The 15,658-nt window shown below is 35.9% G+C and overlaps 1 protein-coding gene across 1 annotated transcript; it reads left to right on the top strand.

Annotated features, from left to right (window-relative positions):
• Positions 1–8,641: 8,641 nt before the first annotated feature.
• LOC111384007 (protein INVOLVED IN DE NOVO 2) lies at positions 8,642–15,414 on the top strand. The gene is made up of 6 exons (XM_023008249.1): positions 8,642–8,750; positions 9,707–10,651; positions 10,734–10,915; positions 13,829–13,918; positions 14,025–14,312; positions 14,977–15,414. The coding sequence occupies exons 2-6, from the start codon at positions 9,736–9,738 to the stop codon at positions 15,196–15,198; spliced, it is 1,698 nt and encodes a 565-aa protein (XP_022864017.1). The 5' UTR covers positions 8,642–8,750; positions 9,707–9,735; the 3' UTR covers positions 15,199–15,414.
• Positions 15,415–15,658: the final 244 nt, after the last annotated feature.

Here is a 15,658-nt window from a genome sequence, read left to right as displayed (position 1 = left end):
TTGCTTCTCCATTGAAACTCGTAAGGATGACTTCTGTAGGAATCATGTCACTCTCTGTCTTTGCGAACTTCCTCATCATCCTAGATGGAATGGTATTTATAGCTGCTCCATTGTCGACAATCACTTTTGCCACTGGGATGCCGTTAACTAGAGTTTTAACGTATAATGGCCTCAAGTGTTTAGTCAATTTCATGGCTGGCCGTTTAAAAATTCGGCAGCCTCTATTTCTACTTCCTGCTTATTTTCTGTCGAATTATTCCCCTGTGATAGGTCGACGTGCAGCATATCGCGCTGAGCCTCTGTCTTCTGAATTTTCTTCTTTCTGTTTTCTAATGCTTCCTCATCAGTTACCCAACCTGTGGGAGGGGGCATTATTCTTGGAGGTGATCCATACTTTTCAGAGCGAGGCACTCTCTTCTTCCTTTTGGGTGTCCCGTACAGTACGTAGAAATCGAAAGGACGCCCAGATGGTTCTTCCAACAAGTCTACTTCGCGAACTCCCTCTCGATGCAGTTGCTTCAACAGAGTATTGCGCGATACTCCTCTCCTTTTTCCTTCTGCTTCTAGGTCGATTTCTTCTTCAATGTCTGTCCTCTTCATCGTTATAGGTCTCTCTAGAAGTCTGGCCTTCTTCACATTCCAGCACGCAAGCCTCTCCTTCGTTGTCCTCCCTTTCTTCTTCTTCTTTATTCTTGAATTCATTGGCCAATAAGTAATTATTGGCCACGACAGGAGGTAACGTACCGAACTGGATAGTGAGGGGCTAATCTGGATCTTCTCCATCCCTTCTGTCCCGCTCAAACTTTGATCTCCCTTCTGTCCCGCTCAAACTTTGATCTCCCAGAAGAAGTTTCTGGCAGCTCTTTCATTGATTCATCTGTACCGGTTTCTTCACTATCCTTGAGAATATTTTGATTGGCTATTTTGAGTAGCTTAGGCGCTTTAGGATGTGGCACTCCTTGTTGCTGCCTCATCATTCGTCCATAGTTTCGTTGGAAACGCCTTCGTTGGGTCCTGGTCATCTCATCAAAGGGTATTGCCTTTCCTGCATTATACTGGAACAAATGCCATACATTTGGCCGGCGAGGTTGCGGCCTGAATGTTCTTCCATTATTTGCTGGCCTGAACTGCCCCTCAAAAGGCGGTCCTCTATAGAATGATGTACCTCGCCCTCTACCAGGCTGAGTGTTTGGGAAGAAAGTAGGGCGATGGGGATGCTGTCATATCCCTGGTTTCTCCGTATTTCCATTCACTTCTCTTTTACATCTTGCACACAAGACGTCTTCGTCCTTTTTTGGTTCTTTCCCCTTGATTCGTTCAAAGACACTGGGATGTGGTCTAAGATCCTCTTCTCCATCATCTACGACCAACTTGAATTTTGGCAACTTGTTTTTGAAACCAGACGTCACCATGTTCACTCCAAGTGGCTGTGGAAAAGGATTTTCATCCACTGCCATTTTCTTCTTATCGTCGAACGTAATTCGTCCTGATTCAATGGCATCCTACAATACATGGCGAAAAACCAAGCAATTGTTTGTCAAATGTGATCATGCATTATGCCACTTACAATATTTTTTATCCTTAATTTGTTCAGGGTTTGGCAATTTATGCTTATCGCTCAACTTTATCTGCTTATCCCTATATAATTTATCAAATATAAGGTCAGCTTTGGTTACATCGAACGAGAACGTTCTAGCCTTTATGCTTCCATCTTTTATGGGTTCATCTTTGCCCGATGGTCTAGGCTTGGCCATTATGGGACAAGTATACATATCTCTTTTGACTAATTAGGCCAAACACATTTCGGCCTGATCGTATGACTCATCACTGATGGTATGAACGTCAAAATTTGGGTCTTTATAATAAGTCCCTTTACTAGAATTTTTCATCTGTTCTTCTTCTCTTATTAGTCGTTCATACCTAATCATATTCGCACTCAACTGGAAAAGGTCAGGAAATTCCTTGTCCTGAAATTTCTTTTTTAAATCAAAACTCAAACAGCCCTGAGCGATTTTGACAAATTCTTTTTCAGGCAGAGGTACAAAACACTGCTTCTTGCTGTCTTGAACCTTTGGAGAAAACTTTCTGCCCATTCGTTTGGCATTTGACATAGATTCGCCAAATCAGCCAAAGTGATTTTAGACTCAGTTTTATAAAACTGAGCGTGAAATAGCTGCTCCAATTGTTGCCATGTTTGAATAGAGTTCGCTGGCAAGTTGATGAATCAGAAGAAAGCTACTCCTGTTAATGAATTAGGGAAAAGCCTCATTTTATGATAATCGGTTACATCACCACTTTGCAATGTGAATCGCCCTATGTGTTCTAGAGTAAACACCTCTCAGAAATCGGTAAACAGTGAGAATTCTGGCACTTTATACCCTCTAGGCCATGGATATGCTTGGTCTACCCAATTAGGATATGGCTTTGTGTAAGTCGGCCTAATGACGGGATGTACCCCAAAAGTCATCTGATCCTGTACGATTTCCATAATCTGATTCCTCAACATGACGTTGGGGTCATATGGAATTCCTACAGGCTGGTTAACCGGTTGATTTGCATGAGGCCTTTGGTCCTTGATTGGCAACAAAGTTACCATGATTAGGGTCATTACCATTAGCCTGAACATCTATTCCCTCATTAATACGTGGGGTATTCTGTCCATTGTTTAGGACATTATCTCTTATATTTGGATTACCCCCCAGGTTAGGCATACCACAACCATTATTCTGATTTGGCACTGCGGTACCCCCTTGGTTTGAAGTAGAGGGATCAGAAAGTGGTTCTACCCCTTGGTTCGGATTTAGGACTGAGGGATTATGTCCCACAATTGTCCTAGTTTGAAAGTGATTTGCAAGAGGTATAACCGGTTGACATATTTGGCCTACTAACTTATTCATTGTTTCGTTCAAAGTGTTTAGTTGTTTGGCCATATTGTCATAATGTGCATTCCCATTTTGGGTAAATCTTTCCATATTATGAATACTTCGAAGATTTACCTGTTCAACGACGTCTTGTGTGAGTTCTCCAAGTAATGCACGCATAGTTCGAGGACTCAACTCCGTCATTAGTTCGTAACGACTGTTGCTACTCTGATTCTGTCCATCTGTTCGTGGAGAGGCATGCTACTTCTCGTATCGCTCGATCACAAACTGGATTCCTCCCTGACTTGCTGCTTCCTTATCGGATCTTTGAGGCATATTGTTTCACCTTTTGTATTTTCAACACCAAACACCACTGTCCCACGGGGCGTGCCAAATTGTTTCGCGCAAGTTCGTCGCTAACAATTAAAAGGGATCAGACGATTGTGTAAGGGACAAACCTCTTAAAACAAAGTCCCAAAAAGGGGTATTCTTTTATTGACGATGACTTTACAATTGGAAATTAAAAACAGAATGCCTCCAAGGGGCGCAAGCACACGAGTTACTGAAAAAAATGTTTAAGTCTAAGCTAAGAAATTTAAAATTACACGTTCTCTGTTTGAGAGTTTTTGATTCGGTCTCCTTTGCTCCATGTCTTTTCTCCCTTTTATATTCCATGGATGATCTCTTTGTGATCAACCGCCTAAAAACTGTTTGATCGTTCTACAACTGCCCACTTTCCTCGTAATGGCCAACTTCTCATGAAACTGCCTTTTTTAACTGCTGTCATTACTTTTCGTCGTTCAACCATTTTCGATTGAATTCCTTGAATCGTGGAACATGATAGGGCTGCTTTAATAACTCCTTTGATAACTGCACTTCTTGATAACCACAACACTTTATGTTTGCTAAAACCTTGGGCCACTTGAAGGTTTGGACGATAATAGAGTAACAGCTCTGGGCAACTGCATGGCACTCCATTCGCTCAGATTCTGGGCGACTTACAAACTTGGGCGATGGCGTTACCGCATTCTTGGGCCTCCCTATTTGGGCCTTCATCTTGAATTGTTTGATTGGGTTTCGTTCTTTGGGCTATCTGATTTGGGGACCCTCCAATTGGGCTTCATTCCTTGGGCCGTTCGATTTGGGCTGAATTTTTATGTGTCAACAAAAATCTAAAGTGAAAATTAGGAGATTTAACTAAGCCAATTTTAAAAATACCCCTACGGCACGTATAATTGGCGAACTAACTCATGAACTTAAAGAGTGAGGGATGGGGTTAGTCTGTTTCCATTTTTTAAAGGATTGGTCCATATCCCTTGACACACATCAAAATAATTTTATATAGAGTAAATTGTTTCAATATTCATTGAACTTATGTTTAAATCTTCGATTACTCATTAAAATTTAAAATGTCAAATTTTGGTCATTGAAATTAGGTCAATATCTTTGATTGATGACCCAAGTTTAAAATGTCGAGTTTGACCACTGAATATTGAAAAATGTTGTACATTATTGACTAGCATAATTTTCGTCTAAAACCTCTAATGAAATTGGTGACATAGCTGATAAAATGCACATGTGACGTCTCGTCACACTGTTAGACTTTGAGATAGTCGAATTTTAGCCACTATGAAAAATGTCTCATAGTGCTTATTGAACTTTAAGGTGTTTAAATTTTGGCCACTACATTTTGAGAAACGTCAAACTTTGTGTTCTCTAAACTTTAAAATGTCCACTGTTGCTCACTATAAATTTGGATTTAACTACACATTTGTGCAATAAAATATTTTTACACGTATACTCAAAATTTTTACCAATTTTTTAATCACACATTCTCAAAAAAATCATTATTTTTAGAACTCATTTTTTTTTTAAATAATGGCCATCAAATAGGGACTAAAATTCGTTGTTAAAAAAATTAGGATTTAATTTAATTTTTACGACAAATATATTGTGTGTTTCATTGCAATGAGTAGTCACTCCCTTTGCATAGCTTTGCAAGTATTATCTATATCATTATGAATGGTACTCGATTATGTAGTAGTTAAATTTAAATTTGATTGATTTTTTTAGAATTTGTATTTATTTTTATTATAATGAATTTTTTGTTATTAAATAAAATTAAATCCAAAGTTTAGCAACGAATTTTAATTAAATCCAAATTTGTCATGAGTCATAAAAGACGTTTTTCAAAGTTTTGTGACAAAAACTCGACCAGACTCACTGAACTTTTAGGTGGTCGAAGTTTGACTACTAAACTTTGAGATAGTTGAATTTTGGCAGCTAAAATTTGAGATGGTCGAGTTTTAAAATAGTGATTTTTTGGAGAACGTGAGGTTAAAAAATTTGAGTTTACATGTAAAATATTTTATTGTGTAGTTGTGTTGTTAAATCCAAATTTATGGTGAACAATAAAAAATATTTTTCAAAGTTTATTGGCTAAAGTTCGATGTTTTTCAAATTTCAGTGACCAAAATTAGACCACTTCAAAGTTTAGGGTGCAATAGAAGACATGTCAAAATTTGACCGTCTCAAAGTTTAACAGTGTGATAGAGCGCCACTTGTGCATTTCAATAACCACGTCACCAATTCCGTAAAAGGTTTGAGATGGAAATTATGTTATTGAGTAATGTACAATATTTTTCAAAATTTAATAGTTAAAACTCAATATTTTAAAGTTTAGTGAGCAATAAAAGATATGGACTTAAATTTAGTGATCAAAACTCGATCAATCTAAGCCATGAACCTAAATTCAGTAACTATTGAAACAATTTAACTCTTTGATTTAGATTAAAACCAAATTAAAATTTTAAGTTGTACCATATATTTTATTAGATTCACAACTTTTCAATAATATATTTCATCAACCTATGAAGGAGATCCTTCTGTCGTACATTGATATTTCATCAAATTTAGAACGGTACAAGATGGTAGCACCTTCCTTGCTGTTGGCATTTACAGTGGCATATGGCCCTCAGCATCTTGGCTTTCCGGTCAACACCAAATTCAGCGAGCATCATTACTGCATCTTTACGCCCCTTAATAGCTACAATGTGAAGTGGACTCGGACCATATCGACAGGTGAAACTCAATGATGCATTTTTTTTCTAATAGCGATTTGAGTAGATCCATGCCTTGCAGTATTAAGCATCGAACCACCTCTTTGTGTACAAATTGAGATATTAGACCCCGTAAACTTTGAACACAATGATAAGTTACTAAACGAAAACAATTGTACGAACTTGATGACCATCTCACACGTTTATATTATTAATATCATCGCATTCTAACATGCAACAGATTTATTACAAGATTCATGAATAAATAAAACAAAGTTGAATTCCAACATCTACATGTCATAATATTATAGTTCAATTCTAGCCCCCGGAGCATAGTCCAGTGGTGCAAAGAACAGGAGCGAGGTTATTTCACACCTTGCTAGCAGTCGTAATATGGGAGTTCGATTCCTGAGACATGAAATTGGGCTCCTTGTTGGCGCAGTGTACAGGCAGCTCTTGTTTCCTGACCTGTTGGGATACATTCCTCAATTTACCTCCCTCACAAATCTCTAGAGGCGGGACGGTGGGGGCTCTCAAGGTTGGGGTTCAGCCTTTTTTTATTACAATTCAATTCCAACATCTACTGCATATTACAATATTATAATTTCACAATAGCTTTCTTGTTTTAGGTAGCACCGTAGCAAGAAGAAGACTTGGAAAGAATTTCTCGGAATAAAAGATCCTGTCGTGAGCTTAGAAAGAGTATTATTTATGGATAATTTTTAGTAGATTTTAATAAAAGAGAATGAAATGTGTGGTTGAAAAATTGTGGATCCTATAAAATGTATGATTAAAATTAATTGTTAAATTTGATTTCAATTTTTTTTCAAAATTTTAAGCTAAACCAAACAGGGGCGGGTGGCTAGTAACCACACACATGAGCCAATTTGTAAATGGACTGATCATAGCCCGAACAAACCAATCAATAACTATTAGAGGATCGGACGTGGAAACAAGAAAGTGGGATGCATCATCGAACCACTTTGACTTAGCATCAGATAATTACATCCAACCCAATATAAAAATTGATGAAAACGGAATAACAAGAGAAATAATTTTACAAACTTTTTTCTAATTACTATGTTACTTTATTTTGAAGCTTATTGTATAAATAGAAAGAAATTTGGAGAGACAAATTCAGTCTTTTTTCTTAAATTAATATATTTATTAGAAGTAAATGGCGAATAAGATAAAATACGATTTGAATAATTCGAGATGTGGAGCATTGAAATTTGAAACTTATTGAATTCTATTAGTATTTTAAAGTATAAATAAAGAATGAAATGGACTCTTCAAATTTGTCTTTATTTTTAAAAATTAAAATAGAGAGTCTATTAAAGCTAAACTTCATGAAAGAGTATTTTACATCTACAGAGTATACTGAAAATACTTTTAGGTATAATACTTCTTCTATTTCCTTTTAAATATATGGGAACAACATTTTCGTCGAACATATGATTCGCATTGATTCCAATCATACTATGCCCCCGTTTAGCCTCCATTTTCTTGAATTAAAAAATGGGTGGAATAGTTTTTATTTTGAAAAATGAGTGGTTAAAAAAGGAAAAAAATCGATTTATGCATAATATAATTTTATGAACGATTGTGTAGTTGAAAATAAAAGAAAAAAATGAAATGTAATTTAATTGAAGCCAAATGGGGCTATAGCCTATAAAGAAGACAATGTTAGTCACCAAAGATAGGGTTGGACAAAACTCTCGAATCGAATCGAACCCGACGGTTCTTCTCAAATTAAATACCCGAACGGGTATTTAAATCAAGAACCGACGGGTACGGTTCGGTTCTGGTTCTAGGCCAAGACTAAAGAACCGAATAAGAACTGAATCTCCTTAATTTTTTTTATTTTAAAGAAGCAAAATTATTTTATTTTTTCTAAATAATTTTGTTAACTAGTTAATTTAGTTCAAACCACAAAATATGATTTTTCTATTTCTAATTTTCAATTCAAAATCAACTTAATCAAATTGACCTCAATTTTATCCAAATATGTTACTCTATTATAATGTCGTTTCTACTGGAGAAAATCGAATTGAAACTCTACAACATCTCTCTTAATTATTTTGAGCTCACTATCTTTCTCTTCCTGTGATTTTAATAATTAAATTTATGAAGAATTCAGCAAAGAGAGACGTAAAAGACAAATAAAATTGGATTACGTTATTTTGTAAGAGCTAATATTAAACATATCATTAATTAAATTAATGTAATTTTGTATATATTAAAAATTTTAATTATAATGCGGAACTGAACCGGACAGAACCGAACTGAATGGAACCGAACTCGAACGGTTCTATAATAAAATTTGGATCTGACAATTCGAATTACGAAATACCCGAAAATTTCAGATCGATTCGATTTTCGTTAGAACCAAACCGAGTGGACCATGTCCAGCCCTAACCAAAGATAGGCTTCAAGCCCAAAGCAATTAATCAAAAATGGTCTAGTTCAATTTATATTGATTCACAAATTGGTTAGATAATAAGTGAGCCACGGAGGGATTGACAATTAAGCTTTAAACTAGTATTAGTAAAGGTGCGAGTGATTTTTCAAGAATTATTATTATTATTATTATTATTATTATTATTATTATTATTATTATTACCAAGTGTATCTTCCATAATAAAGAAAAATAAATAAAAATGAAGGGTTGGGCCAACTTTACCTGAATCGGCTCAGAATATTGGCGTGTCTATCGTGGAACCCAAGTAACCGAACGTCATTTTCACTCTGTGTCCTCTACGCCCCCGAAACCCACTATCTTCTGCTCAGCAATTTCACGATTCGGATTTGCAGCTAAAATTTCAATCTCGTGAGTTAATTTTAAAGGAAATGTCTTCTGTTTGATGTCCGAAGAATGAATTGCATTGTTCAGTTATTAATTCCATATGATTTTTTTCCATGCACGTTCATTTTTCTGTTTCTTTTCCTTTTGAGTTATTTGATTTCCCAATGTTCTCCGCTGTTATGCTGTGAAAAGGAGAAAAATGTTGGCAAGTCTTGAAAAATTTTGTGAATCGTTGCTCAAATTTCACTCTTGCGAGTCATTTCCCCTCAATTTCCGCTTAAATTTTCCTTCTCTTTCCATTTTTATTATTTTCTCTGTTGGTCATGTGCTACTTAATATGATTTTTTCCTTGCATGTTCATCTTTCCGTTGCAATTCTATTGGGTTATTTGATTCCTGCCTGTTCTATGTTTGCATGTTGCGAAAAGGGGGAAGAAGTTGCGAATTAAAAATTTTTATTCACTTAATGCAGGCTTCTCGCACAGATATTGAGTTTTGTAATTTGAAGTAGTTTATTTTTGTTGATGACACTGCTTCAATGGCGATTAGTTCTTATTAAATTTGTTATTTCCTTATGTTTGATCATGTTCATTTAATAAAAAAGAAAAGAGGAACTTATGTCAACTTTTTTCAATAAAATTGAAAGTTGAAAGTACTTGATTTCCCCCAAAAGTTAATGATTTTGATTTATTACATGATTTTAGAGCATTTTAAGGTGCTTGTCTGCAAATAAATTATTTTTTCATCAAGCATGTTAAATTTTGCTAGTTTTTTATTCTTGTTTAATTTTCTTTAAGTGTAAACATTGAGATATCAAATGTGCCTATGTGGAACAATATAGAATATATAAATGAATCTTTCCATTGCCATTTTTCTTTTGATGGTTACTAAAATAAATCTTTAATGCCAAACACTTCTCTGATGGCTAAATGATACTGCTTTGGATGAGAAATTAGTGATAAATGTTCAATTCATTTGCAGTCAGTGTGACCTTCATAAGATCGAGTCTTATGGGAAGTTCAATGGAGTACAGTTCTGGAGATGATACCGAGATTAGTGATTCCGAAACTGAGTATGAAGAGAAAGCATATGAAGAACTGAAGAATGTTAGTCAACAGTTTAAAGTATCTGATGATGCTTACACTTGCCCCTTCTGCCCAAAGAAAAAGAAGCAAGATTTCCTGTACAATGAACTCTTGCAGCATGCAATTGGTGTTGGCAAGTGCAGTTCACAGAAGCGAACCAGGAAAGACAAGGCAAATCATCTTGCACTGGCAAAATACTTGGAAAATGATGTTGCCGTTGACTCTAGTCCTTTACAGCAAGCTACTATGATTGATCCACTTGCAGACCATGATCGTGATGAAATGTTTGTCTGGCCATGGATTGGAATTGTTGTCAACATTCCCACTGAAATTGAGGATGGTCGCTATGTGGGAGAAAGTGGTAGTAAACTGAGGGATCAGTTGACCAGGAAAGGTTTTAATCCTACCAGAGTGCGACCTCTCTGGAATTATAGGGGACATTCAGGAACTGCTCTTGTAGAGTTTCAAAATGATTGGCTTGGGTTCAACAATGCCATGGCCTTTGAGAAGGCTTATGAGGCTAATCACCATGGAAAGAGAAGTTGGCAGGCAAAAAATGACTCTAAATCTGATCTTTACGGGTGGGTGGCTCGAGCAGATGACTACAATTCTGATAACATTTTTGGTGAAAATCTACGTAAAATTGGAGACCTTAGAACCATTTCTGATATCATGGAAGATGAAGCTAGGAAGACACAGCAGCTTGTAGGTGATTTAACAACTGTGATCGAGGCAAAGACAATGCACTTGCTAGAGATGGAGAATAAATTCAACGAGACTGAAAACTCCCTTAGCCAGTTAATCACAGTGAAGGATAAGCTTCTTCAAGAGTATAATGATGGTGTGTCTTGTTTGCACTATGGCATTGAGTTAATTAAGTCCTACTTGTTTTTTATCCTGACATGCTCATTTGTATTAATCAGATATCAAAAAGATACAATCAGGTGCACGTAATCATCTCCAAAAGATATTTAATGACCATGAAAAGCTGAAGTTGCAACTGGAAACTCGGAAAAGAGAGCTTGAGCTCCGGGGTCAGGAACTGGCGAAACGTGAGACTCATAATGAAAATGAGAGGAGAAAGCTTGCTGAGGAGCTCGAAGAGGTGCTGCATTTCTTTCTTATTTGTGTATTAACCCGCATTATATCTCATGATTTCATAGGGGGCAAGGATCAACATCAGAGCTTTCCCTCTTTAATTTTCTCTCTCACGCAGACACAGATATTTGTTTTTTAAAAAAAAATCTAGGTCCTTGTTTGTAGGGAACTTAGAATATGCCATGTTGAATGTAGATCACCTCGACAATCTCTCCATGAAATAAAAAGTGAGTCTCTTGGAATTTATTCTTAGTAGTTGATCTCTCAAAACTCTTCGAGAAAGTGTTTTGTTACAGTGATCTCTTTCTGCAATGTTTTGAGGTAGTCATACAAAGTGCTATCCTCTCTCTGTACCACTCTTACCATTTCTTGCACTACTTATTGAAGCTTCGTCAACAGGTTCTGTAAAACTCTTCTCTTTTTTTCTTAAATATGATAGAAGACAGCTTATAAGGCCAATTTTCATATCCAGCCAGCAACACTATTTTGTCTGAATGTAGCCTTAAGTCATCTTAATCTTCAATTCAGGCTAGAAAGGCCTTCATGAATGAGTTATATTTGCATAACCTCTGACTGAATTTGCAAAAGAAGGGGGGCAACCCCATTAGATTTGAAACACTATTTCTTGAATAATTCCCTTGAGTAAGTATGTGGATATCCTAAAGAAGACACAGCCTTTCAATTGTAGTTTTGCAGTAAAAAAAAATTGTCAGAAAGCGGCTGGTTGAATGAAATTCGGGGTACCCTTCTCAAAACTTCTGCCATTATGATGATTTTAGTAGTATAGTTCGTTCCCTCTGTTTGCGACATTAGCAGTTTATATTTTTAATAAGTTTGAGTGGAGGAATGCTCATATTACGTATCTTCTTCTCCTTGAATTTATTCTCCATCTCATTCCAGTGCACTTTCTTTGCCTTGATCACATTTGTTAAATTACCTACAAGCTTCCATGTCTTCCGAAGTCCAAACCTCGTCTTACATTACACTAGAAATGGTTATAACTTACAAGGTCTCCAGTTTTCCTAGGATTTTCTTCAAAATTGGTATCAGAATTGTAATCGTCATCTTGAAAAACACACCCATAAGATCAGATTGGAGTCATTTTTTGCCACCTAACTTCTCTTTCCATGGTGATTAGCCTCATAAACTTTCTCGAAGGACATGGCATTGTTGAACCGAGACCAATATTTTGAAACTCTACAAGAGCAGTTCCTGGATGTCCCTGCTGATTCCAGAGAGGTTGCACTCTAGTAGGGTAAATCATCTTCTTGTCAACTGATCCCTCAGTTTAGTACCGCTGTCTCCCACATAGCGACCATCCTTAAATTCAGTAGGAATATAGGAATGGCGACCCTCCTCAAAATCAGTAGGAATGTAGGAATGTTTGCAACAGTTCCAATTCAAGGCCAGACAAACATTTTGTCACGATCATAGTCTGCAAGTGGATAAACCATAGTAGTGTGCTATGAAGGACCAGCGTCAACGGCTACGTCTTTTCAAAGTATTTTGCCCGTGAGAGATAATTTTCCTACATTACTTAAGTGGACTAGATAGATCTACTGAGTCTCCATATTTTAGGGTCTAGATTCTTAAAATTCCTCAATTCCCTTTCTCAGGGTTTGTCTTTTCCAATTTTCTGATTGTGTAGTTGGTTATTCATCTTCCTACTCTCTGAAATTGTTCTTTGCTTTGTTAAATAGAGTTGTGGGAAGCTTGTTAATATAAATCGGTTTATGACATTGTTTGCAATATCACTAATTTGTGCTTGGTAGCTGGGGGTACGTGTTAATTACTGTACAAAAACAACAATTCCTGTTCGATAATGAATTAGTTAGATCAATTTAATCCATTCATGTCTTACTTTTCACAGATCTCAAAATCAAATTCAAATTGTATGATTTATTATGAGGTTTGAGGATTTTTTCTTTAAACTTTATTTTGTTCCCTTTTTTATTTAATCACTTTTCCTATAAGGTAATAAAAATGGAAAAAAGTGATAGTCTGTTAGCTTTATATTTGGGCCAATTGTGTCGTTTGTCTTTCCCTTTTATTCTAAATGTTATTTTTGGTTTAAAATTGATGACTGTGATCCTATCATATGTTTTGGCAATCGGATCAACATTGATCATCTAACATCAGTTTCCTCCACGCCCATGATGGAGCTCTTTACTTGAAATCTTAATTAAGAATCGCCGGGTCAAGAGCAACTACTGATGCTACCGTTAGCTAGTGGCTCCTGCACAAACATATTGTACCCTCCAATAATTCTTTGATTAAACATATAGTTAAGGACAATTGCATTTATTGGACCCTTTAATTCAAAGGAAGTAGAATTCGCAACATTCTTATATTCACAATGCACAATATTATGTTACTTCTACTCTTCTAATGAGTGATATGCCCATGTTAAATGCTTGAACTTCGTTGAAGGGTTTGGGACACTTACTCCATATTTTGCAACAGATAAAAATAAATAAAATTAGATAGTGAACAGAACATCGTCTAATTTGTATCATAACTATTTCAAATATATTGACATACATTATACATCCATAGAACATAAGAAAACAGTTTAGAAAAATATTAATAGTTTGCCAAATCCACGTGTTGCAAATTTATGAGTTTTTAAAACTCTACACTCTGAAGCATGCCCCCACCAGATGTAGACCCAGGTCCAAGTATCATAGGCATATGTCTAGGAAACAGAGCATCTGTTCCTGCTATTCTTTCAAAAGGAATCCTAAATTACCACCCTATTCATGTTGATTATTTTCTTGTCCGTATATAGAAAATAGCCATTGAAGTTGCATATTTCGGTTTGATGAGATACTTTGATTAAATGTATTGTGCACTGTTTTTTTCTGCTTTTTCTTCTTAGCTAGTAAGTATATAGATTATTCGGTTTCCATTGTTCTTCCAGAATGCTGTCAAAAATTGCTCACTTCAGGCTGCAACCGATGAACAAACAAAGGCTGATGAGAAAGTATTGAAATTGGCTGAAGAACATAAGGTATTTAATTGTTCTCACCTTCATTAAGTAGACCTTTGCTGTTTATTTCAGTATGCCAAGATCGAACATTACATAAGAGATCGTATGACGTACTTCATGATTTCAGAAACAAAAGGAGAACCTCCACAGGAAAATCATTCAACTGGAGAAACAACTGGATGCTGAACAAGCAGTAAAGCTTGAAATCGAGCAATTGAGAGGCAAATTAAATGTTATGAGGCATGTGGAAGGTGAAGGTGATTTGGAAGTGCTGAAAAAAGTGGATTCGCTGCACACGTCATTGAGGGAAAAGGAAGGAGAGCTTGAAGATTTATTGGCATTAAATCAAACTCTGATTGTGCAGGAGCGAAATAGCAACGATGAGCTGCAAGATGCTCGTAAAGAATTAATTAATGTAAGCTCTGTAATTCTTTTCCCTTTTCAGTGGTTTCAGAAATCTGTGTCTCAGCCTGTTCCATGCCTATAATTTGCTTGCATTCAGAGTTTGTATAGTTAGCATCTGAGAATCTGACATGTTTATCTTATCGTTGAGTACATTTCACTGGCTGAGCTTATTTATTTATAGTCAATACCCTTATTTATGTCGATTATTCTGTTAAGAGTAGAACTTGTGGAAAATTTGGAATACCCATGCTGGATGAGGGATTTTATCCAACACCCTCCTAGCCGATCTGAGTGACATAGCTAGTACATATGTTAATCGAGGGAAGAAGTTTAAAGTTGTAGCTACCTCCACCTATACTGTGTCATTTGCAGGTAATTTCTCCAATGACTTGGATGCTTCATTGCCTGTAATGATTTTCAAATTTTTCCACATTGCTTATGATAAAGGTTATGTCAAATTCGATTAAAGTTTCTTTTCCTTTTGCTTGATCTGAGCCAGAGGGTTGAGGTTTCTATATGTTTTTTAGTATTTAGAAAGTGAATTTATGTAATACACATTAATCTTGTTTATCACGGTCGAATGCAACCCATGCATGTAAGATTTCCCACTAACTTTTTTTCAAGTTTTTGTTCTTGCAAGCTTTATGCGGTGTCTTAATTAAGTTACTTTCTAGGGCTTGAAAGAATTTTCAACAAATGGTCAAATTGGTGTGAAGAGAATGGGAGAACTCAACAGCAAACCATTTCATGAAGCAATCAAAAGGAAGTATGATGAGGTTGAGGCCGATGAAAGAGCAACAGAATTGTGCTCACTGTGGGAGGAGTACCTTAGAGATTCTGAATGGCATCCTATAAAGGTGGTTGAGATTAAAGGGAAACATCAGGTATGCAGTTAAAAGTGCTCTACTATATATCTTTTGTTGTAGTATAGGCTTATTTTTGAGGAAAAAGAAGTGGTTTAGCAGAAATCCATAATTAATGGTGATCAACTGTGCACACATTTTAAACACATTCAGATCAAGCAAGTATTGCATTACTGTGCTTAAGTTCTGCCAACTTAAAAACTTGGGGGAAAACAATATTTTTTATTTGGAAGGAGTAACTTAAATCTGCCCATGTGTTTTTGTCTTTTGTCAGTGTACTCCGTCCTATGAAACGAACAAATTAAACAATAAAACTATCTTAGAGTACAAACGGAAAATCAAATAAAAGGGGATATCAGTATAACATATAATTGAAAAAAATTTATTCCAATAAATTTGGGTCCTCTGTAGCCTATATGAATAACCATTTTGTTTGGTTCATTGATACATCTACAAGAAGATTTAATGGATTCAAATCTTTCGCATATTAATT

Source organism: Olea europaea, chromosome 1 (genome assembly GCF_002742605.1).
Source record: "Olea europaea var. sylvestris chromosome 1, O_europaea_v1, whole genome shotgun sequence".
Lineage (NCBI taxonomy): Eukaryota > Viridiplantae > Streptophyta > Magnoliopsida > Lamiales > Oleaceae > Olea > Olea europaea.
This window is presented reverse-complemented; position numbering and strand designations above follow the sequence as displayed.